Source organism: Ambystoma mexicanum, chromosome 6q (assembly GCF_040938575.1).
Source record: "Ambystoma mexicanum isolate Mex_15411 chromosome 6q, UKY_AmexF1_1, whole genome shotgun sequence".
Classification (NCBI taxonomy): Eukaryota; Metazoa; Chordata; class Amphibia; order Caudata; family Ambystomatidae; genus Ambystoma; species Ambystoma mexicanum.
Genome location: NC_090937.1, coordinates 78606942 through 78631743, shown reverse-complemented (window position 1 = coordinate 78631743; position 24802 = coordinate 78606942). Strand labels below are relative to the sequence as shown.

The following is a 24802-nucleotide window of genomic DNA, read 5'->3' as shown; positions in this document are numbered from 1 at the left end:
AGCTATGCCATGACTAGTAATTTCAGTCGCAATATCTTTAGGATTCTCTGCCATCAGACTAGTTTTACCTGGCCCAACACTGGCCAGGCCCTTATTTGTAATATGGGAATTTAGCGTTAAAGTTGACTTAACTTGTGATTGGTGTAAGTTAGAGCTAGAAGATGCAGTGTTTGAAAGAAGTGCCTTCACCTTAGGCTGGTTAAGAAAGGAATAAAAAACGGTCTTGATGATTGCTTATTACTTTTGAGTGGGTAAGTTCTTAGTTTTCGGTTGTTGTACATCCTATATCTGCCCAGAATTCTTAGCATGGACGGTTGTTGTTACATTAGGCATAGAAGAGACGTGAGATACGGGACAGGTAGCCTCTGTGTCAGAATCAATATTGACACTAGGTATCAGGTATGGTGAAATCATACATGACACATCTTCATCAGATGCCGAATCGGATATTACCACTGGTGAGGACTACTTTCTAGGTGTAATAGGAGGAGCCCGTCCTATAAATGAATCTTCACTAGGGAGTTGTACAACGCTAAATTTCCCACCAATTCTCCTCCCTCTGGATTTGGGTATATTCCCAGAAGCCCTCAAGGAGTTTGATTCAACACCCCCATCACCCCACCTCAACTTATCAGCCCCCATTATATATCACCACCTTCAGACTTCAAGTCGAGCCCGTCCCCTCATTGAAAGAGAAACTCTTCTGCCGCTATATGTAGTTTTATGTTATCAAAGTTAAAAAGCACAGACTCCAAGGCAGCAGAGTTTGACTTAACTTCGGTTTTCAAGCTTTCAAAAAGAGAAACCAGGGTACACAGGATCTGGTTTATTTCAGAGTATGATGTGAAGGAGAATTCCACCGACAAGTCAGTCCTGGAGTCAGGGAAGATAGGCGTCTCGGCTGCGCTGAAGGTGAATCGAAAAAAGAATACGTAGCAGAAGAAGCATCGATGACAATGGCTGGCTGGGGTGTCTGCAAAACTATGCTCCACAGAAACCTCACTATAGCACATTACCACCTTTTTCAGCATAGTATTGTGTAGCCTCCCTTATACCTGTTTTTGTGAAGAAACATGATGTATAAAATTGACCCCAATCTTTATTTTCCCTTCAGAGGGAAAAAAAGAGGATATCAAAGTGTTTGCGCTATTCGGAAGTTGTAGTCGGAAGTTGTTGATAATTTGCACGTGTTGAATCTGTTACAACCCCGCTCAATGATGATACAGTTGCAAGGTTATAAGAGGGATCAAAGCAGTCTTGAGTCGCATCAGGGGAAGGGGGAACGGCCAAATTAAGTGCAACCAGCCTCTCTGCATCGGATATATACTGATCAGTTTTAGTTGAGCGAGTCAAGGTTTTGCCACTGCGAAGTTCACACATGGTGGTGGGATTAATTGCTTCCTCTTTAAAACAAGCAGCGTCAAGAAGTAAGGATACTCGTGTTTGAGAGACAAAAAAAACACAAGTCTGTGTTATTGGAGAAAGGGCTATGAGCTAGTCTTACGGAGGCTCACACTCCCAAACTTCCGATTTCACAGCAACCATACAATGGCTATGAGATAACTCGCACTCCCAAATATGAAGATGCAAGGACTCGAACATTCAGGTGTGGGTATACAAAGTCCTAAACATGCTCCAGACTAAACCACTGCCAGATCGCAAAAGTTAATATCTCACTGGCACTTGGGATGGTCAAGACCTCAGCTCGCTCTAGGTTCCAGTCTCCAATCACCAAACACAAAACACACTGCTTACACACCGTGCATGCACAATGTTCTAATCCACAAATCTTCAATGAAAGCAGTGAAAGTGAAAACAGACCACAGTTGGCGTGTGTCCATCCAGGAAAATAGAGTGTTGACATGAGTCCAAGCACCACCACGCCACTAAACACACTATGATTTTTGGAGCTTACTAGGAGAGCCTAATGCTTACTTTTTGCACACAACCATACTGATCACAGTTGAGGTTTAATTATACTAATTCCTAACCCTAAGCAAATTACTTTAGTTTTTACTTGCAGCTCTTATAAAGCCCTGTGGGGAACTGTATGTTATGCCTGGCACATCCGTGATCCTTGTATACTTCATGGCAATGCATTGCTCCTTACGTAGAGCATTTCAAAGCAAGAGTTGAGCTCAATGTCTGCTTCCTAGCATCACTTGTTTAAAGTAGGTTGGGATGTCTGCATGTGCCCGAGTCTTCAGATTTCAGGGTGCATGTATGGTGGCACTGATAACCCAATTTTATAAAAGGTAAAATGGGTGCACACAACAAAGCATGTTAAATGTCCTTCTGAGACCAAATGGGAGAAGATGAAGGTACTGAAAACCAGAGCGTTTCTTATCTAGTCATTGCCACCCTAATATCAACTTAGATGTGTTACAGGTGACACGTGGGTTAGATGTTCCCCATATAACCCTGATTACATTCATTTTGTTAGGTTAGGTAGTAAGCCAACATTGTTTCACGCGTTGCACTTCTTTGCGGGTCACGCAATGTATTGTTTGGCATATGCGTAGCTACAATACAAGGGGAAATTACCATAGAAACAATAATATTTGTTCTGACAAAATATCCCGACAAGGTCCTTTTTTTCAACATCCCGAAAAGTTACTTAACAATTGTTCGAAGACAGTGAAATGAATTCAGTGCTTGAGAGAATACTGTAAGCAAGTGAGTGGGAGGGGGACGGTAGGCAGGTCTCCCCCTGCATTTTGTTGCAAAAAAAGTGTGAAATGTGGTAATGAAATACTTTGGCGAACTTTCTGTGGGAAAAAACACAGAACCCATGGCAAGGACCAATTATTCTGTTTAATCATACACTATGTAATTTAGAAAAGGAATGGGGTAGGTGGAGCTCACCCTGAAAATAAAATATGGATGTTTCACAAGGAAAAGCAATCCAAATGAAGAAAAAGAAGTGCAAAAGATAATATTGGCAGCAACTCAGCCTGCCTGTGCACGCACCATCCTTGTTTTACAAAGAATGTTAGCATGTGCTGCATTACAATCATCTGCCTGGGAGATCATCAGGGTCAGCGACCAGTGATTCATTTGCAAGAAGATAAGTGCCAGGGCCCAAACATGTTCTTGCATGAGGCGGGGACAGCGCCCTGTCTACTGTTGCTCCATGCAGTGTCACACGGCTGCTCCATATGGTGTCAGCATAATTGGGGTTAAAGCGCCAACTCCCACTGGTTCATGGAGGGTGAAATCAACATTACATATTACAGGGTATATCACCCCTGGCGCGCGCCTTTCCCATTAGAGTTTTATTTGGTGACATATGGGCAATGCAAGAAAAACTCTAATGTGATAAAACTCCCACAGTCAAGTTACTAATTACATCTTACGGGGACGGACGCGTGCCAGGCGTGATATACCCTGTAATGTTCTAAAAAAAAAAGTAAGGTGTGGGGATACCTTTGCTCACCCTGTGAAGCGATAGTCCAACTAGCAGGTGGTGTTGAGTCGCCCCTGCTCCCTTTTCTTATAGCAAGCGAACGCCGCGCTTACAACAGCAGCTTTTACTGTGTCATTCATTTCTTTATTTTGCTTTCCTTTCACGGTCCTGTTTCCGGGCCGTTTGCGTGTGACTGGGCGCCATTTACATTTACTTCATTACCTTGCTGATCATTTTACTTGTATTTATATTTCCTTCTTCTGTTCATTTCATTTCTTCTTGTTTCCTTGTAAGCCGCGTTGCGGCGAGAGGTTGCCTGGCCTCGGCTCGCTCCAGGGCTCGTCCCGGTATCCAGCTCTGTCTTTGCTTTCCTTGCCGCTCCCTCACCCACTGCAGTCTCCTCCCTGGCCATCCACTTGCGCTGCTGCAGGGGATTGGCCACTCTCTGGCTCTTAGGTAGTCAGTCCTGGCTTGGCGGCTGGCGCTCATCTAGCAGGACGGGGTTGAGTCACCTCTACTCCCTTTTGTTATATTAAGCGAATGCTGTACTTAAAAGCAGCTTTTACTGTGTTATTAATTTCTTCATTTCTTGCCAAAGTCAAGCCCGTCCGTGGCCGTCCGTGGCACGGCTGCCACGGGAGGCGCTGTACGTGGTTAAACCCTATCAAAGGGAGCTCCACAACTTATTCTCGCAGTCAGCTACTTTTGTTTGCTCCATCGGCCATCGTATTAGCAAAATGTTGGGAGGGCATTATTCAACTCCTGTTCTTGTGTGGCCCTTGTGTGGCCCATGCAGCCCACGATCTTCTTTGAAATACTATGCCTGATTTCCCCTGCATTACGGAACCATGGCTGGAAACTATTGGCCCACTCTGGTCCAGCTGCTACCACCGAACTACCAAATACTTCACATCAACCGCCCCCCCACCCCCGAGCATTGGGGGTGGAATTGAGGTCATTTTTAGCTCTCTTTTACATGTTCTCTACTGGCTATTAGCCATCAGTTTAAAATGGAAGCCATGCTAGGGCGCCTCTCTCTCTCTGCCCCAGTTTCTGTTTTCACTTATTGATTGTTTACCGTCCTTTGGTAATGATCTACTTTTTGCTGCCGCTTTTTCAGATTTTGTGGCTGACATTCAGCTCAGACAAGCCCATCTCCTCATTTTAGGGGATTTTAATCTTAAAGTAAATGATGACTGCGATTCCAAGATCCAGAACTTCCTTTCTTCCATGAAGGAAATCGCACCCATCCAGCAAGTGTCTGGTCCTACGCATATATTAGGTAATGCACTGGGCCTCGTCTTCTCAGCAGAGGACGGGGCCTCAGTGCATCTTGCCTTTCCTGTGGTATGGACCGACCATTTTATCGTCCCCTTTCTCTGGGTCTCTAGGGCCCGAAGCTGGCCGCCCGCATTCATACCATCTATCAGCGGGATTGGCGATCTGGTCAGCCTGATGTTATTGTGGCGCAAATCCTTGCCTATCATTCTGATACCCCTCGTGTGTATTTTGGCCTATTATCTAACACCTCTATGGTGGCAGCTGATCAGCTTGCCCCCCATAGGAGGTCGAGGCCACCAGTACGGCTTCTACAACCCTGTCTCACAAAGGATCTTTGGGCTGTGCGCTTGAAGCGCAGACAGCTCAAGTGTAAATGGGGACTTTTCTATGCTCCACCGGCAAGTCTCGCGCTGACCCAGGCCACGTTGTAGTACCATCGTGCCATTGCTAACACCAAGCGGTTATACATTGCTTCATTAATTGAGACTTCTCTCAACCAGCCTAAAGAATTATTCAAGGTTGTTCATGGCCTTTCTTCAATGGCCCTAGACCCAGTGCCCTCTACACAGGATCTCTGTGATTCTCTGTCTTCTTTCTTTGCTGGTAAAATTAACATTATCAGGTCTAATATTAGCTCTGGGCTCCCACAGTTATCTGCTCCTCTGTTGTTCTCCGCAGTGCCTTGCCTTCTACTCTGGCTCTTTAGTCTACCTTCCCTCTCTTCTCTTTCTCCAATGTAGTGGTTACTATCTCTAGACTTACGTCTTCTTCTCCACAAGGTCCGATTCCAATTAGCATTATTAAAACTATTGCACCTCGCTGCATTCATCTTCTGACTAACATGAAACATTTCTCTGTCCACTGGGGTGATCCCAGCCCTTCATAAGCATGCCACTGTTATCCCACTATTGAAAAAACACTCACTTGAGCCTCTGATTTCAGCGAATTTCTGGCCTATTTCTCTGCTTCCCTTTGCTATAAAGCTTTTGGAATCTTTGGTCTGTCCTTTGCTTACTACTTTTCTTGAAGAATCTTTTTTCATTCCTCTGTCTGGTTTCTGTCTGGGGCGAGGCACTGAGAGTGTCTTGGTCTCTGCTGTGGACGATATTGCACGGATCCATGGCAAGGGTGGCATCTGTGCTCTCCTGCTGCTTGATTCATCATCCGCCTTTGACACCATCGTTCATGGAGTCCTGCTGGGTCGGAGGCAGGGACGGTCTCTGAAGCACCATCCTAGTCTGGTTCACTTCTTTCCTTGTGGACGGCCGTCAAACTCTGTCTCTTCTTCCTTTTCTCTTTCACGTGGTGTAGCTCACCTTTGGTATCCCTCAAGGGCCTGGTATCTCCCTGGTCCTTTTCAACGTTTACGTTCAACCAATGACCAAACTGATCTTCTCCCACGGCTACTGTAACTCCTTTTTCCTGGCCCAACCGGCTTACATCCTTCAGCGCCTTAAGGTTCTTCAAAACTCTACTGCACGGCTGACCAAGCCCTCTCCTCTTTGTTGTCACATCTCCTCTATTCTGATTCAATTTCATTGGCTTCCAGTGATTACGCGATTAAGTGCATCCATTTCAAGTCCTTGTGCCTGGTTCATCGTGCCTTTTACGGATTTGGTGCTGAATATTTGCAGGAAAAATATTGGCCCTATGTCCCAAAACTGGCCTTGCGCTCTGCCGGTGCCTGTCTGCTGCCCATTCCCATGGTGAAATACAGCCGCATTGGTGGCCGTTCTTTTTCCTTGGTAGCGGCTGGTCTTTGGAATGCCCTGCCTTGTCCCCTCAGATCTACAGTCGACTATCTCGCTTTTCGTAAAGCTTTGAAGACTTTTCTCTTTTAGTTGGTTTCTCCACTTCCCCCTGCTAGGTAGCACCAAAATGACCTTGGGCAAACATATGCCTTTCAAATCAAATCAACTACCAAAACATAACTGAGTGGTAAACGCAGAGTGACGGAACAAACCCCACCTATAATATATTAGTTGTGTCTTGAAATAAAATAAATGTTCCAGTATTTCTTTAAAACACCTCATCGTTTACATTTTGCTCTAATCTTATTGATGTCAAGTGGATCATGTGAACCATATAACCACAGAAAAAAAAGCAGCAACGCTTTCCTCCATGGTAAATTGATGGAAGAATGTAGGCAAACTGATTACTGAACTGATGAGTTGCCTGTCAAACGCTGCAGCAAGAGTGTCTTGCATAGGCTGGCACTCATGACGGGCTCTCCTGTTTGATATGGGTCTTTTCACTGACTTTGCCCCTGTGTTTGGGCTGTTTGCTGGTGACTGTCCTGTTGTTGTCAACCCACGATGCTGGTTATTACATTACAGAATTTTCAGCAATGTCATGCACGCTCAGTGGAGCAGTGTGTAGGCATGGCCAGCATCAGTACCCAGGATTGTCACCTGGAAATGGATAAATTGTACGACGTTCATTTATCGCCCATTTTGATTTCGCAGAGTTTTTTACCTAAATGTTTTTGTAAAAAAATAACTAATCGAAAAATATGGGGGGTTGGGAAAGGGCATGTAAGCGGTAAGGTGTTGGGAAGATAGGTAATAAATAAAAGGGAGAGGGTATTGTGAGAGTTAAGCCCCAAAATAAATTTGGAAAATATTGATTTGTTTTTTCAGCCAAATAATTTCATCAAAAAACTCAGCGAAAAAATCAATGGGAATGAATGAACATAGAACCTGGATAAATAGTCCTGCCCTGCCAATCTGGGTCATTAGGTTTCTGAATAACAATGAACCAGCCCAGGATGCAGAGACCTTGGTCAGTGCACACTGTTGTTAATTGTTTTGTTATTATGACTGACTGAAAGTTAAAATAATGAATCTGCCAAACACTAGAACATAAGCAAGCTGAGCTTAAAAATAAGTGCTGGGGCTCAGAAATAAGAGCCTGGGCTGAGCCCTGACAAGCACCTCCACAAATTAAGCACTGGCAGGGACAAAACAAGTGTGTGGTGGTGCAAGAGTAGCATTAAAATCTTCCTTATACTATATTTAGGTAAAAGGAGCAAATCTTATAACACAGTAGGATTTGAGGGATAATGCAGATCAGCCATGAGCCCTTTACGGCTGCTTGTCGCTTCCAAAATCTCCCATTCGCTGCAATGTTTTACGTCCAATTTTGTAAAACCGACAGATCATCTCGGACCTTTGTCACAAAACCCAGCACTTCATTCTTAAGTGAATGTCACTGATGCCAGAGCACCTATAAAAACCAAAACCAAAATGATAAATAGAGTTCACGCATGACCTCAAATCAACATTCAGCAATATGGGAGGGTAGTACAAAACCCTGAGGGACACCAGCATTTCTTGCTGTTGGTGGATTCAGGATTTTCAGTAGCTCCTCTTGGGTGAAAGATGGACCGGAAATCTTGAATAATCTACTAATGGATTCTACATTTCTATGTTTGCTTGACATTACTGTGATAGGGTAAGAGACGATAGTGCAGATGATATTATGATTACAATCTAGCCATAGATTTTCTCAGCCACTGCAGGACAGAGATTTTTTTATAAGCGGTGTAGAATTTACCAGGTTTACCATAGTGTCCCTGGTCATGAAACCCAAATCTCTGTTTTGGTTGATGTTATGGATGGAAACAATTTTCTGAGATCAAAGCAGTTTCTTTAGTTTCTGGCCAGTTACCGGCACGGAAACTGAAGAATACAGGAAACAGAACCCTGAGGGAAAAAATGTACAGTGAGACTAAATAACTTCTCAAACTTCCTTGTGACTCACCCATCAATTATGCTTTGAAAATGATTGCCGCGAGTAAATCAATCACTCTTGGCACAGAATTTCACAGTGTGAAACCTGAGTTTAGACAAAGGAATGCTGCACGCGTACATGCAAATAGGCAGGGCCGGTCTTTGCATCAGGCAATACAGGCAGCTGCCTGAGGTGCCAGCAGCTTCTAGGGGCGCCAGAACGACTGCTATCATGCCTCATTTATTTGTAATTGTACAAAGTGCTATGAAACCTTTCACTTTGGGCACTGGAGCAGTGACCAGTAGCACCAAACCAAAGGCCAGCTAAGGTGCTGCTGCCGCCGACAGCAGCGGTGCGTGCAATGCCTAGCACCTGGGGTCTCTGCAAGCTTCTAGGGGCTTTTTTCTGAGCCAGCGCTAAGTCCCCTCTGAGCCAATGGGCAGCTCCCTCTCAATGCCTTTAAGATGCCCCTCTTGAAGTCTACACCAGCTACCCCTTTCCAAGTTTACACACAATTTCCCTTATGAATCCGATTAATGTATTTTAAAAGTGTATGCACCCTCATTCTGTTGCTCCATTGGCAAAATAAACGCACCTATTTAGGAGTTTTTGCTGCCATGTTTTATGTTGCATACTATGTACAGCCCCTTGAATATTTCTGTGATTTCTAAAGTGTTAGATCTATTGTGTTTGCTCTCTTCTGTTTGGGAAAGGTATTATTTGAGTTTAATTTTAATCAAACTGCTGTGCTCATCTGGCAGATGTATTTTATTTATTGTGATTTAAATATGTTACTTGTGAATCCATATTCCCTCTGAAGCACTTGCTGATCGATTATCCTGCTACCATTTTGCTACACAATACTCATCTCATTGTTTTTCATAACATTCGAGACTTGTCGCCTGAACGGCCATTAATGTAAGGCTGGCCTCCCAGCCGCTGCCTTATCCCATCTCCCCCTATTGCTGGGCACAAACAGCGAGCGAGGGATTTGTTTGCGAAGCCAACTGTGACAAAATGGCCATTTGTCAGCCGCCTGCTATGGGATCGTGCATAAATAATGCCTCCTTGCAGTGAAGGGAGTGATCTGCAGGCGAAAGGACTCGCCTTGCCTGCACCAGTGGCAGCCAGGTAAGGGGGTTCTTCAAACATGGTTTGAGGGCATGCCAGTTTGGGATTTCATGGGAGATGCCAGTGTTGGCTTGAGATTGGGGAGGGAGGCAGGCAACTCAACTTGTATCTCAGTGCCTGTAACGTGGACAAAGTAGAACTATAAGTGCCGGAATGCAATCAAATAGCAGTGCTGCTACGAGTGGCGCAAAGGCCACTGGGCAGGTCGGTCTCCTCACCCCGAAATGTTAGGTTACTTTGACGTGAACTGCCTCACCTACAGACCATTGGTAGGACAGGACACAGGCACTAACCGGTCTCAGGAGGATAGCTCAGGCGCAATGTGTTCGCCTTGGAAGCAAGATGAAACAGAGCAACACAGGTTCGATCCGTGGGTCCACGCTTAGAAGCCTCTGGGTATTAAGCGCATTATAAATAACCAATTTCAATTACAGTACCTGCAGCTGCACAGTTAACAAAGGCCTGGCAATTACTACTGTAAATTGTTTCATTGTTTGTTAGGCAATTGAAATGGTGATGGGGTGTTAGTACTTCTTGCATGTCAAGGTAGTGGAGGCGGAACAGTGGACAGCTCATTCTCACAACACTTCTTAAGTGGCTGAGAGAGTTAACTGCTTGTAACATCGAAGCTGCACTAAAATAGTCTCATTAGTATGTGTAAAGAAGTAAGATACCCCCACACAAGTAAGTTTTCACCTCCTCTACAGTCTCTGAAGTTATCCCCTCACAACATTTTAAGGGTTGGTCCCCCGGAAATCTTAGTCTAGTTGCACTCCTGGCTCTTACCGCAAACCTAAACCCCACTCACTGCCTCTGGAGGGGAGGGCTGGCTGGGAGGCGCAAGGAGTGTAATGCTGAGCCAGGGTTTACATATGGTTAAACCGTTTGAAGGAGACGTGGCGTAGCCTTACATTACTCACCGACTGCATCTAGGCGCATGGCATTGTCACAAAAACCCATCTTTATCTAGTGCTGTTTGTTTATTAGTGCAATTTGCTAGTTGTTACTCTTTTTTGAAAATCAAACCTATATGTGTGTGTTTATTTGATTTTTTCACACGCACATATACATGTGCGTGTGTCGATTTGATTTTCCAAAAAGTGTAATAATTAGAAAATGGCAATGCCATAGAAAGCAAAATACCAGATACATATATATATATATATATATATATAGCAAAGTCCATTTGAGCCAAGTAACATATTCCACAACGCACTCTAGTAGCCATCGCTGGAAGTTCACCTTCAGTTCAGCCACAACCGAAAGGCATTGTGGATATGCAAATTAGATCAAATGCAAACCTTCTGGTGGGAGCATTTGACCATGTTCTGTTGTGGCTCAGAACTGGAGGTGAACTTCCAGCGATGCCTACTGGGTGGATTTGTGGAATGCATGACTTGGCTCCAATGGACTTTCCTACTTTCACATTTCAGGTGGAAGGGTTTTTATATATATATAGAGAGAGAGGTTTTCGACCCTTTGTGAATATTCATGAGGTTAGCATGCGTACTTAAGGTGCTCTTCTTTCTTAGTAGAAACCACGGCCAGGAAGAGCCTGTGTAATTATAAGGGAAGGGGGCAGTAGTTAACTGAAGAGGACCCGTGTCGAGCATCATGCAGTTGTGGACATTTCAGAAAAAAACATTTTGTTCACAGAACGTTTTGTATGTTGGAAATGAGAATCTCACAAAATGCTTTTAGCATTTAAAAATAATGCATTTGTGCCTGCTGTGATGCGAACTGAGTAAAATGTTTGCTGCTTTTAACCTGAAATAAACTCACAGAAGGGTCAGAAATTACTATTGTTTGGTGCATTGTGCATATTCAGTCCCATGGAAATTAAACATTGCCACCCATCACGCACAACCGGGTTTATGGGTGCCATTTTTGGCACTACAAAAATAAAGTATGTCACCTTTGCCAGGAGAGTGGAGTCACCACATTGACACTTTCTCCAACCTGTAATATAAAAACTCACACTAACTAATGACCTTTCTTTATGGTCGGTGTCCTGTTGTGCACTTACTAAAATAACACGATGAAAGTGCAGTGATTTCGGTTTCAGATAGTTTGTAGTACACTGAATGGTATTAAATGTGGGTTTTAAAGATTGCGTGGCTTTAGGCGAGCAAGCTGTTAGTACTAGTTTAAGGTTAACAAACGATGTCAATTTCCACTGAAATACGCAGGGATAGTTCTAGGGATTGTGAGGTGCTGTGTGGCAAAGGACATCTAGGGTGCCCTATGTTGCATATTTATTGACATCATAGAAAATTATCTTACAGTGAGTGACCTCATTCTTTGATACTAGAGGCAACAGAGGAAGTCAGTCACATTGCATGCAAGATGTCATCAGTAAACCAAGATGCACATAACGTTTTGATGTGCATTTATAAATGGTCATTGATATATACATGAAACAAAATACCATGAATAAGCCTTTATTTTTAATAGTGTACTCCATGCATGCCAACATATCTCTTCCATTCAACAGATGCTAGCCCAGTCCTGGTTATATTTGCATTCTGGGACTTTTAGTCCTGGTTTTCCCCATTATAAATCCAGGACTACACGTCCCAGAATGTAAAGTTAAAACCAGGATTGGACTAGCATCTCCCTAATATAATGTATAATGTTGGTATGTATTTCATTTATTGTTCATTTGTAATGTGCCTATAGACAAGTGTTTCAAGGTGCACTATATGGTGCAGTGTGAAAATAATAATCTCTAGGCCCTTCTAATATTAGCAGGTAAACCACAGTGAGATATAATCATGTGTCCAGGATCACACACTTTGTAGGGAAGCTGGCATTTGAGTCCAGTCTTTAACTTTGTCACTTAAGTACATATCTTCTCATGTCTAATTGCTAGAAATATGTGCGTATGCCTGGCTTTTAAGAATACTCTGTTTTATAGAAATTAATTGAAACGTGCAACCCGACAAATCCATGCATACGAATTGCCCATCACATTTATAAGTGATGAGCGCAGCTTCTCCAAACTGAAGCTCATTAAAATGTACCTCTGATCAACAATGGCCAATGGAAGCCTGACATAGCTGGCTATTTGATCAATTGAAAATGGCATTGGTCAGTCTCTCGATCTATCCGACGCTGTGCTTCAATTTACAAGGGCAAAGTCAGGAAGAAATTCTTTGAACACATAATACACGTAACATTCTAAGACTGTCACCTAGTATCTAATGTATCCATAGCATTTTCATCTAGTTATTCAAGTGTCCTATTTAAAAAAAATAGGACACTTCTATTTAAAAAAAAATGTAACATGCAATTTTTGTTCTCATTTTTGGGGTAGGGGCACCAAGGATGCTTCCTGCCTGGGGTGGAATCTGGTCTAAGACCGGCCCTGAAAATAGGTTTCCAATCAGTTAAACATTTGGACTGCCTCTGCAGGAGAACATCTAAGGCATTACTACTTAATTAATTGTGCGGTCTGCTAAGAAATGCACTGACATAAGCTGTGGTTGCAAAACACACTGATCTGATGCAAATGTTGACATCAAATTGAAAGAACTGGACAGTAACCTGAACACTAAGATATCGTAGAACAGCAGGCCATACAATAGGCACATCCCACAAGGCAACAAAGTAGCATGGCGAGTGTGGCTCCTGACAACAGCACTTGAAGAAAGAAGAGTAGAGAAAGAACAAAAAGGGGAAGGTGTGAAGAGTAAGGACGTATGAATAAGTTCTCACACCACATGATTAACAACAGCAATAGAGCAGAAGAAGGGCACCTGAGGAGCTGGCAAAGGAGAAGTCAGCTGCACCTGCATGTGATGGCCCACAGGTTCAGCAGACGATCCAATGGAGTGTAAACTGGATACAAGAGAACGTTGCGAGTGCTTGGGATTGGTGGCTTTAGTGTCTGCTTTGGATAAACGCCCACTGGTGCATCATCAGCACCTTCAACTATTGTTTTCAGAGATACAGCTTTGTGGCAAAATCCCTACTTCATTGAATTCTGTCACTCAAGAACAAGAGTGAGGATTAGTACTGACCAAGCCTGCAACCCAGGGTTATTGATGTCCAATGTCTAACTGCAGTAATTTCCATGGGCCATGTTGTAGTAGGTTCCTTAACAATATAATGCTGAGGGATACAAGATGTATAACAATCCTCAATGGACATTGTCATTGGCGTTGTACTGGAGTGGGTCTAAATATAGACCACAAAGTGAAAGGACACTGCATTACATGGCGTGAAGATTAGGGGCTCATTGGTGGAGATGGTTGCATCACCTATCTTGCATGACCAATCTTCCTTTAGGCTTGACATCTGTATTGCATACCAGAATTGTGCACACAATGACTACAGCTTGGGTCATGGTATAATGTCATAGCTGGGATTCGGCACTAAATGACACAATTTACAATGTTAGACACACCATGCCTGCTGGGATATACCCAATTAATCTAATGACACACATCCAATGATATGTGGTTAATATTCACAACATACAAGACCAGCGTTGGGTCCTGTCCTAATGTCTTAGTTGACAAGTGGCACCACATGATTCCAATCTTCAAGAGAAGGTACAGTTTGACACACCCTCAATGCTTTTTAGGGTAACTTGTTGCACTATACAGTATCCACATACATTTAGATAAATGCGCAGCTTTATGCACAGCCGTGGAGGTTATAGGTGCGACGATATGCGCGATGCGTGTATGACATCACACGCTATACGTGCATGACATCACATGCACGTCCGCGTGATAATGCAAACAAATATGGCGGTGGTGCGACCAAGCATGCGCATGGCTCCCGGGATTTCAACCCATGGACAAAGCTTGATGCCAACCATTATGGTAAGTCTTGGGGGAAAGGACTTTGCATTTTAATAATCTTTGCCACACATGGACCTCTGGTCCTAGGAGGAGGCATGAGTAAGATTATCACTCATGTTATCTCTGGCCATATATAGGTACCACTGATGACACAGAGACCTTATTTTGGGAATTAATCCTGTACTTCTAGCAACTGATGGAGACAAATGCAAGAAAGTTATCCACATATTCAGCGTGCCCAATACTGGTAAGATAGTATACACCCAATCAATAGCCAATGTCTAAAACATTAGGGGCTCCATAGTACATTTAGACTTTGTTCTATTTACTTTTTCACAGAGATTCTACTTTGGGATTTAACCATGCTGTATAAGGAACTGTCAAAGAATACATTTCTACATAACCAGCACGCCAGTTACTGGTAAAATGGTACATTGGCGAAACCAACAGCCAATTGTCAATAATACTAGGGTCTCCATAGTACACTCAGACAGTGTTCTATTTTTTCTCCACATGTTAGGATCCACAATACTAGCATTGAAACCAAGGGTGAGTTTGTACCATTCCCCTGATACAGTAATACCCGCTTTGGGCATTAGCCTACACTTTGGGGAGTGGCCAAGTTGGCACTGATCACAGACCCATCTAACATTAATAATAGTATATGACATTTCACATAACATTAGTATTTAACACCGAGATTTTGACACTTACCTGACACTTACCAGATGCTATGCACGATATCACGACTGTTAAGGAATCAACATGGGACTAACTCACAGAAGCAAATCACAGAGTGGCCATGGTATGATGGGGTGTGTAGCATACCCACTCCCTGAGCACAAATAGAATGAATTCAGAATGCAATAAATTCAATATCTCATTAATCCCGCTCACCCCCACTTGCCAGTCCTCCGCTCGTCGCTACCCTTATCCCAGATGGTTTACACCAGAACTGAAGACTGCATGCAAAAACAACGGTATATATCCCTCAAACGCAAATGGTGGAAAGATAAAACCAACCTAAGTAGATCCAACCTGGCCTAGCACCATTGCCACTACAAAGCCGAAATCTGAAAAGCAAAAAAAGTCCACTACAACTCCCGAATTCTCAACTGTGAAAACCCCAGCAGGGAACTCCACAAAATCGTTTGTGAATTCACCACCCAATCGACCCCATCTGAGTCACTCTGTGACTCACTCTCTCTCCACTTCTACACCACTGCTCTCGACAGAACAAATTCACTACACAACAAACTAGCCACCATGTCCCTGCCAGGTTCTCCACCCGCCCTACCAGTCACCCCCACGCAAGCCACACCAACTACAACCCAACCCACCTTCGACTCGTTCAGGCCAATACCAAGAGACCAATTTCTCAAACTTGTCTCTGCCCGGATATCTGGCTCCCCCCTAGACACCTGCCCCACCTCAATCCTCAAAGAAATATTCTCATCCACCTGCGCAGGAGAGTACGCAAGAACAATCATAAATGACTCCCTCTCGTTAGGAATCTTTCCCGACGACTTCAAAACTGCTCATGTCAAACCTCTTCTAAAAAAACCTTCCCTCGACCGTCTTGACCCCAAAAACTACCGCCCCATCTCAAACACAAGGTTCCTTGCTAAACTCATAGATCTAACCGCATACTCCCAACTAAATGCCTTTGTCGAATCCAACAATCTCCTAGATCCTGCACAATCAGTCTTCAGACCTCGACACGGAACTGAAACCAATCTGACCTCAATCTGGGACGATCTTAAGATCACTGCAGACTCTGCGGGATGCGCTGCACTAATCCTTCTAGACCTCTTCTCCACCTTTGACACATTCAACCACTCAATCCTCCTCGACCGCCTCCATTCCCTAGGAATCTGTGGAAACGGTCTCAAGTAGATAGCATCCTTCCTCAACAATAGGAAACAAATAACCCTCCTTTCCACCTTTGCTTCCGCTGCCTGACCAGTCAATACCGGAGTTCCACAAGGAGCATGCCTATCAGCCCTCCTGTTCAACCTCTATATGTCCACCCTCCCAGGAATAATCCACACGCACAACATCCTGTGCTATAACTACGCCGATGACACCCAATTAATCCTAAAACTCCTCAACTCAAACACCAACTGTCAACCCAACCTCGCGTCCTGCCTCCTTGACATTGACCGCTGGATGACCATAAACCACCTCCTCTTAAACCCCACTAAAACCGAAATCATGGTGTGTGGCAACACTGAGCTTCTCCCACATCCTCTACCATGGCTATCATCCATGGGCAACCCACCCTCCACCTCGACCACAGTAAAAAACCTTGGATGCACTCTCGACTCTGACCTAACCCTCTCTCGCCAAATCAACAGCGTCTCTAAATCCTGCCATTACCACCTCAAAATTCTCAGACGCATATTTCCGTACCTCTCCTTTCCCAACAGACTCGCCACTGTCCAATCTATTGTAATGTCGAGACTGGACTAAACTCCCTCTACCTCGGGGTCCAAGCATACCATCTCATTAAACTACAAAGAGTACAAAACCCTGCAGCCAAATTGCTTCTAGCACTTGGCCCAAGAGACCACACCTCTCCAGCTCTCGGAACTCTCCACTGGCTCCCGGTTGGACAAAGGGTGACTTTCAAAACCCTATGCATCTCACACCGAGCAATGAATAAAACCGGCCCTCTATACCTACAGAACAAGCTAAAACCCTACCGCCCACTGCACACTCTAACATCAAGCTCTGCCCCCCTTTTAGTGATACCAAACAACAACTCAGTCAGGGTAGGAGGATCATCATTCTCAGCCCTGGCCCCCTCCTTATGGAACTCGCTTCCCCCTCACATTCGACACACCGAAGACTACCTGTCATTCCGCAAATTACTGAAAACATGTCTCTTTCCTTAAAAAATCAACGGATAGAGCAAACGGAATGAATAACCACAACAAACAGAAATCCAAGGTTGCTTGAACAAAGAAATAAACGCGTAGAGCAAATGGAATGAATAGCCACAACAAACAGAAATCCAAGGTTGCTTCAACAAAGAAAATAAAAGAGCAAAGAGAACCGATGGGACGGCTAGAAAGACTAAAACGGATAGTGTAACTAAAACGAATAGACTGAGTGAAATGGATAGAGTAAGTGAAATGAATGGAATAGATCGAATAGAGTGGATGGAATGGATAGAGTGGATAAAATGGATATAGTGGATGGAATGGATAGAGTGGATGAAACGGATAGAGTGAATGAAACGGATAGAGTGGATGGAACAGATGGAGTGGATGGAACGGATGGAATGGATGGAGTAGATAGAACAGATGGAGTAAGTGAAATGAATGGAATAGATCGAATAGAGTGGATGGAATGGATAGAGTGGATAAAATGGATATAGTGGATGGAATGGATAGAGTGGATGAAACGGATAGAGTGAATGAAACGGATAGAGTGGATGGAACAGATGGAGTGGATGGAACGGATGGAATGGATGGAGTAGATAGAACAGATGGAGTAAGTGAAATGAATGGAATAGATCGAATAGAGTGGATGGAATGGATAGAGTGGATAAAATGGATATAGTGGATGGAATGGATAGAGTGGATGAAACGGATAGAGTGAATGAAACGGATAGAGTGGATGGAACGGATGGAGTGGATGGAACGGATGGAATGGATGGAGTAGATAGAACAGACAGAGTAGATAGAGTGGATGCAGTGAATGGAGTGGAAGTAGTGAATGGAACGGATGAAGTGGATGGAACGGATGAAGTGGATGGAATGGATGAAGGGATAGAATGGATGAAGTGGATGGAACGGATGAAGGGATAGAACAGATGGAAAGGATTGACTTGATGGAGTGAATGGATGGAGTAGCTAGAACGGACGGAATGGATAGAACAAATGGAGTGGATGCAGTGAATGGAGTGGATGCAGTGAATGAAACGGATGAAGTGGATGGAACAGATGAAGGGATAGAACAGATGGAAAGGATGGAATTGATGGAGTGAATGGATGCAGTGGATAGAATGGAAGGAATGGATAGAACGGACGGAATGGATAGAACGGACGGAATGGATAGAACGGACGGAGTGAATAGAACGGACGGAGTGAATGGATGGAGTGGATAGAACGCACGGAATGGATAGAACGAATGAAGTGGATGGAACGGATGGAGTGGATGGAACAGATGGAGTGGATGGAACGGACGGAGTGGATAGAACGGATGGAGTGGATGGAACGGATGGAACGGATGGAACGGATGGAACGGATGGAGTGGATGGAACGGATGGAGTGGACGGAACGGATTGAGTGGATGGAACAAATGAAATGAATGGAACGAATGGAGTAGATGGAACGGATGGAATGAATGGAACGGATGAAGTGGATGGAATGGATGAAGTGGATGGAACGGATGTAGTGGATGGCACAGACGAAGTGGGTGGCACGGCGAAGTGGGTGGCACGGACGAAGCGGATAGAACGGATGAAGTGGATGGAACGGATGAAGCGGATGGAACGGATGAAGTGGATGAAACAAATTAAATGGATGGAATGATGGAAAGGACAGATGAAATGGATGGATGAAGTGGATGGAGTGGATGAGTGGATGGATATGAGTGGATGGAGTGGATGAATGGACAGAGTGAATGGAACGGATAGAGTGGGTGGAATGGAAGGAGTGGATGGAATGGATGGAACACATGGAACAGATGGAGTGGATGGAACGGATGGAGTGGATAGAACAGACGGAGTGGATAGAACGGACAGAGTGGATAGAATGGACAGAGTGGATGGAGTGGATGGAACGGATGGAGTGGATGGAACGGATGGAGTGGATGGAACGGATGAAGTGGATGGAATGGAAGAAGTGGATGGCACGGTCAAAGTGGATAGCACAGACGAAGCGGATGGCATAGATGAAGTGGTCAGAGCGGACGAAGTGTACAGAACAGACAAAGTGCACTGAACGGATGAACTGGATGGAACGGATGAAGTGGATAGAACGGATGAAGGGGATGGAACAGATGAAGTGGATGGAACGGATGAAGTGGATAGAACGGATCAATAGAATGGAATAGACTCAATAGGATGGATGGAAAAGATAGAGTGGATGAATGATGGAGTGGATGGAGTGGATAGAAAAAGAATTGAAAGGATGGAACAGATAGAACGGATGCAAAGAATGGAACGGATGAAGTGGATGGAATGGATGGAATGGATGGAATGGATAGAATGGATAGTGCATAGAACGGATGGAGTGTATGGAATGGATGAACAGATACAACGGATGAGTGCATGGAAAGGATGGAGTGGATGGAAAGGATAGAGTGGATGGAAAGGATGGAGTGGATGTAAAGGATGGAGTAGATGGAGCGGATTGAGTGGATGGAGCAGACGGAATGGATGGAACAGATGGAGTAGATGAAACCGATAAGTGCATGGAGGACATGGAAAGGATAGAGTGGATGGAAAGGATGGAACGGATGGAACAGATGGAAAAGTGGATGAGTAGAAGGAAAGGATAGAGTGAATGGAGTGGTGGAAAGGCCAGACTGTATAGCTCTGTATATCTTCACATCTCTTATTTATGCTATGTATATGCTAAGTACCTGTATCCCCTTGTTATCTGTATCACATGTTTACCCTATCCATCCATCCATCTTGTCGCTCTATATACGTATGCTGCTATGTACGCCCCCTGTCCTGCTCTCATGCTTGGTCGCAGGCACATTACTGATAACCACCATATCACACTGCTACGCTTACTCTCCCCTATACACCATCATTCAACTAGAACACAGCTATGCTATGACACATTCGGCCTAGCTGTTCTCATACTAACATGGCCCCACAAACACCTCATCATCCTAATAAAACACAGCTAGCTGAGCACATACCGACTAGCTTAGGCGTTTCCTCAGGCCTAACACAGCCAGAACTCAGTCTGGGTGCCCACCCTCCAGACCAAACACATTCCAACTGATTTCCTTAGCACCACATCTACCGCTAAGAAGCAGCTATCATACAACAACCACACCAGCTGCACACATATCCAGTGCGCCCACGCACCATACAACACTCTCTCTCTCTACTGACTTGAACTGCAGTTCCCGAGGGCGTTCAACCTACCAGCGCTTTGAGGTCATACCAATGATACATAAGGCACTATATAAATGCCAAGTAACATAACATAACATAACATGTGAATAACTGAGGGAATTTGTTCTTGTCTGTTCTTCTTGCTTCTGCGTACCCCTACAATTGTGACATGAAATTGGGAATGTAACTTACTGTTGAATTTACCAACATTTAGCTATCAATTCTGCATTTACCACTGTGTAATGTAACAAATAGGCTTATTTTGTTGTATTTTTCCACTCTGTATGTTAACCATAGTTTTCATGTCTGAATATACAAGTTTATAATCATTTTCAATACCTGATCACAGTTTTATGTTTATTGTATCAGCCTTGAGGACGACTTAAGTCGAAACACGTGTCGGCTGATTTTTGGGATTGAATCACTAACATTTGAATACTTAACAAGTTTGACTTGTCCATTTAATATTTATGTGTTACTAATATTACAGAGGTATAGCGCGATTCGGCAATATCAATCCATCCTTTGTTCATCTTAAAGACAGCTTGGCAGCTTGACAATGCATTAATATATTGCAGCACCTCCTAACTCAAACAAGTACATTTAGCTCTTCAACAGTGTGGTTTGTGTCATGGAACAAAATGAATAAACATAATAGCTACAAGTTATTAACCTGGTCCCAGAAACACTAGATTCGTGGTTAAAATAGGGAGCTGGGTGATTGGGTCCAACTGTGGATGATAAAGTGACAACACAGAAAGCAACAAAAAGATGGAGGTAAGGGAAATTATTTCTGGATAATTCTGATTGCAATACTCTAGATAAACCTTGTAAGGATGACTTTATGAAACTCTGATGTGCATTAACCAATGCCTGCTCAATCCCCAGCCACACTACTGACTGCAGTTTATGTTTAACTAAATCTATGTTCTCACTGTAACCAAACATTTGCTTTAAAGAATATTCAGGTCCTTCAATACTGGTGACCCTTCCTGAGTTTTGATCCATGCTTAATGTTAGCAGACAGCTGGGAAAAGAGAGTGGTACTGCACTCATCTTTAACTTTGCATCCATGTGCTGCTATCCTGTAGTTTTTTCTTTCGGAGCTCCTCATACATTAAGCTGCACATCATTTATTGGCCTCCTAACTGCGATTCAAACATTTTACAAAATCGATCAGATGTCATAGTTTGTCATGCCCCTAATGACATTATGGAACCGTAATATAGATTTTAATGACCCTAAGGATTCCCATTCTGCTCTTATTGGTAAAACATTGAAGGGGCTTGGCTTTCATTTTATCCCCTGGATTCAACCCAATCAAAGTTAGAGCCCTTAATATTGGTAATCTCCTGCATAAATGTACTTAGTACTTCTTTGCCTACCCATTGAATTGTATCAAAACACAAGAAATGATGGCTAGAAGGTTTAGTATTAATCTTAACCTCTGACATTGCTGTGGCCAATCCTCCAGACCATCGTTTTTGCCTGCCAGCCATCACCTCGGGGCGGTCCCGAGCCTGCAGGGCCTAGATACCCAAGCTGGCCCAATAAGGCCAAAACGTTTCTGAGAATAACTACACAGTGAGTGCTCAAACTCGAGTGAATGTGGCGGCAAGACCTCATAGGGAAATCTGTGGTGGGCTGTTGGTCCGACGAACATCGCTGAGAACGCCAACAGCAGAGGATCATAGGGTGCCCATGAATACAGCCGGGCAGAGGGACACCGCGAGAAGGAGAGACTGAGGGTACAAACGCCAGGGAGAAGAAGGTGCCTGCAAAAATGCAAGACAGTGAGAAACCCCGAAGCCGAAACCCTACGACAACGTTCCCCAAGGTATCCGGGAGAACGTCAGGTACAGGGAGATCAAAGGGAATCCATATAGCGGACAGCTAACTCGTCAAAGTAGAAGGCATGAAACAAAGTTAGGTTTAAACCCAGATGGATATAAAGATTGTGAAGCAAGAGAAAATCATTTTAATATAATTTATAATTGGTTATTTATAACACGTTTAATACCCAGAGGTTACTAAGCGCTGACCCGTGTATTGAACCTGTGTTCCTCCGCGTTGTCTTGCTTCCAAGGTGAGAATGTTGCCCCTGAGCTATCCTCCTGAGACATACCGCTAACTCGCCACAGTAGAAGATATGATAATAAGTTACCTTTGAACCCAAATGATTATAAAGATTGTCAATCAAAAGAAAGTCATTATCACACACAGTTAACTCAGCACAGTACAAGAAATTAAACCGAGTTAACTTGGCAAAGAAATAGATACAAAGGTGGCAAACTAACAGAACAGGACAAGGAAAACGAGGACAGCAAGAAAAAGAACCGGTGTGAGAAAATACCCAGGGAAGGGGAGAAAACAGATTGCTATCCTGAACAAGAACAACATAGTGAAAAAGAAGAAGAAAGACAGGGCGGTGAACCTATATGTATGTGTCACAACTCGCCCGCCGTGGAGACTATACCCAAGATGGAGACTGGAAAGAAGGTAGAAGACGGACTCCTTCCCTGGAATCGCTATGCGCGTTCTAGTCTTTTGACTTTATATTCCCGGAAGTTGCTAACGCACTTGCGTTGCAACTTCCAGTGTTTGGAAAGTGTTTCCCAGCGCTCGTGTGTTATTATCCTTTTTTCCTCCTGGCCGCTTTCCGAACGGCTTCCCCTTTCCGTTTCTGCCGTTCTCGGACGGCTGTTCCGCTGTATGCTGTCTACTGCTTACCTTACCTTCTTGGAACTCCCTCTTTCCTAACTCGCAGTTCTTGCGAGGAACCTGATATTCTTCTGCAACCTAGCCCTCCGGACTCCTAGTATCCTGCTGCTGCCCTCTTGGGTGTTTATCTGGAGCCATTGTGGACTTTGCCTACTCCTTCAGTATCTCAGTGCATTCTGGGACCAGTAGTCCCAGCAAGATATCACAACCTACCAGGGTTTTTTCGGCAAGGCTTTTTCCCTGGTCTGGGGTGGGCTCCCTGGGGTCCCCACTGCCAGGCAAATTGCATCTCAGGCAAAGTGGCCTCTAGTGGAGCCCATACCCATCGCACCAAACCAGGAGTAAGGACGCCCCAGAAGCCCAGCGACACTTGGAGACAGAGAAGAAAGGAGATACCAACGGATGAATCCTGGGACTCTGATTCAGACGGTACCTCAGCCATAAAGACTTCAGGTGAGGAGGGGGTTGGTGGAGATAACAAGGATCAGACTGAATCTGAGAGATTGCAACGCCTAGAGATTATGGCCTCCCTAGAACAATACCAGGAAATGGTAAACGCCATCCAGGCCCTGACGGCTGAAGTACAGTCCCTAAGAGCTGACAATACAGCATTACAGCAACAGGTTCAACAGTTGGGACAACGGGCACCTCAACGGGATGATAACAGAGGAGAACTACTCCCTCTTCCCTTGTCGTGTGGGAAATATGATGGGGACCCAAAGAAATTAAAAGAATTCTTGGATGCCTGCACAATCCAATTCGCCTTTCGCCCCAGGACCTACGAATTAGACAGAACTAAGGTTGGGTTCTTGATATCCAATCTGACAGGCAACGCTCTGGCATGGGCTACGCCTTTTGTTACTACTTCAGATCCGGTTCTCATTGATTACGGCCTATTCACACAACGACTAAAAGAAAGGTTCGAGAGACCGGAGGTCTTGTATTCCGCCTTTGAAAATCTACTCGACATACGACAAGGGTCATCGGATGTTCAAACGTACCTTGTGAGATTTCAAAGGATAGCTGCAGAAGCAGGATGGCCCGAAACTGCCCAACAGACTATATTCCGAAGAGGACTCCACGAAGACATTAAGGACGAACTGGCAAGAGTTGCCAGACCTAATTCTTTCCAAGACCTGGTCTCCTTAGTCTTACAAGTAGAGTTCCGTATGGCAGAAAGGAAGGCAGAAAGAAGAAGACCACGCAATTTTTTATCAGGACCAAACCCCTCTTCGATGCCTGAAAAGAGATCCACGGAAGAACCTATGCAAATTGGAACCACACGTGGACCTCTATCTACTAGCGAACGCAAAAGAAGAAGGGACTTCGGCTTGTGTATGTATTGTGGGTCGAACAGCCATCTATTAAGAGATTGTCCTGCAGTACCCCCCAAAAGACAGGGAAACGAAGGACCCCAACCTTAAACAGGGAAAGGGAAGGGGTGAACACCATAAATCCCTGTCACTTAGCGCAGCCTTCGGCTTTGGACTGTTGCAGTCTTATGGTGATCAAGATACTAATAGAATGGCAGCCGACAGGGTCCGTGGAGTGCATAGCCATGTTAGACTGTGGAGCGGCTGGCAACTTTGTGGACGACAAGTGGGCCAAGGAACATCTCTTACCCAGACGACCGAA

The 24802-nt window shown here is 44.3% G+C and overlaps 1 protein-coding gene across 2 annotated transcripts in view; it reads right to left on the bottom strand.

Annotated features, from left to right (window-relative positions):
* STAP1 (signal transducing adaptor family member 1) overlaps nt 1–24802 on the bottom strand; it is a 618379-nt gene that overhangs the window by 538112 nt on the left and 55465 nt on the right. Inside the window, exon 1 of one of the 2 annotated variants that reach the window (XM_069630496.1) lies at nt 3629–3655. The exons of the other annotated variant lie outside the window; for it this stretch is intronic. Coding sequence (XP_069486597.1) covers nt 3629–3640 — 12 coding nt within the window. The 5' untranslated portion in view covers nt 3641–3655. Of the gene's footprint in view, nt 1–3628; nt 3656–24802 lie in introns of those variants that run through there. 2 annotated transcript variants of the gene reach the window in all.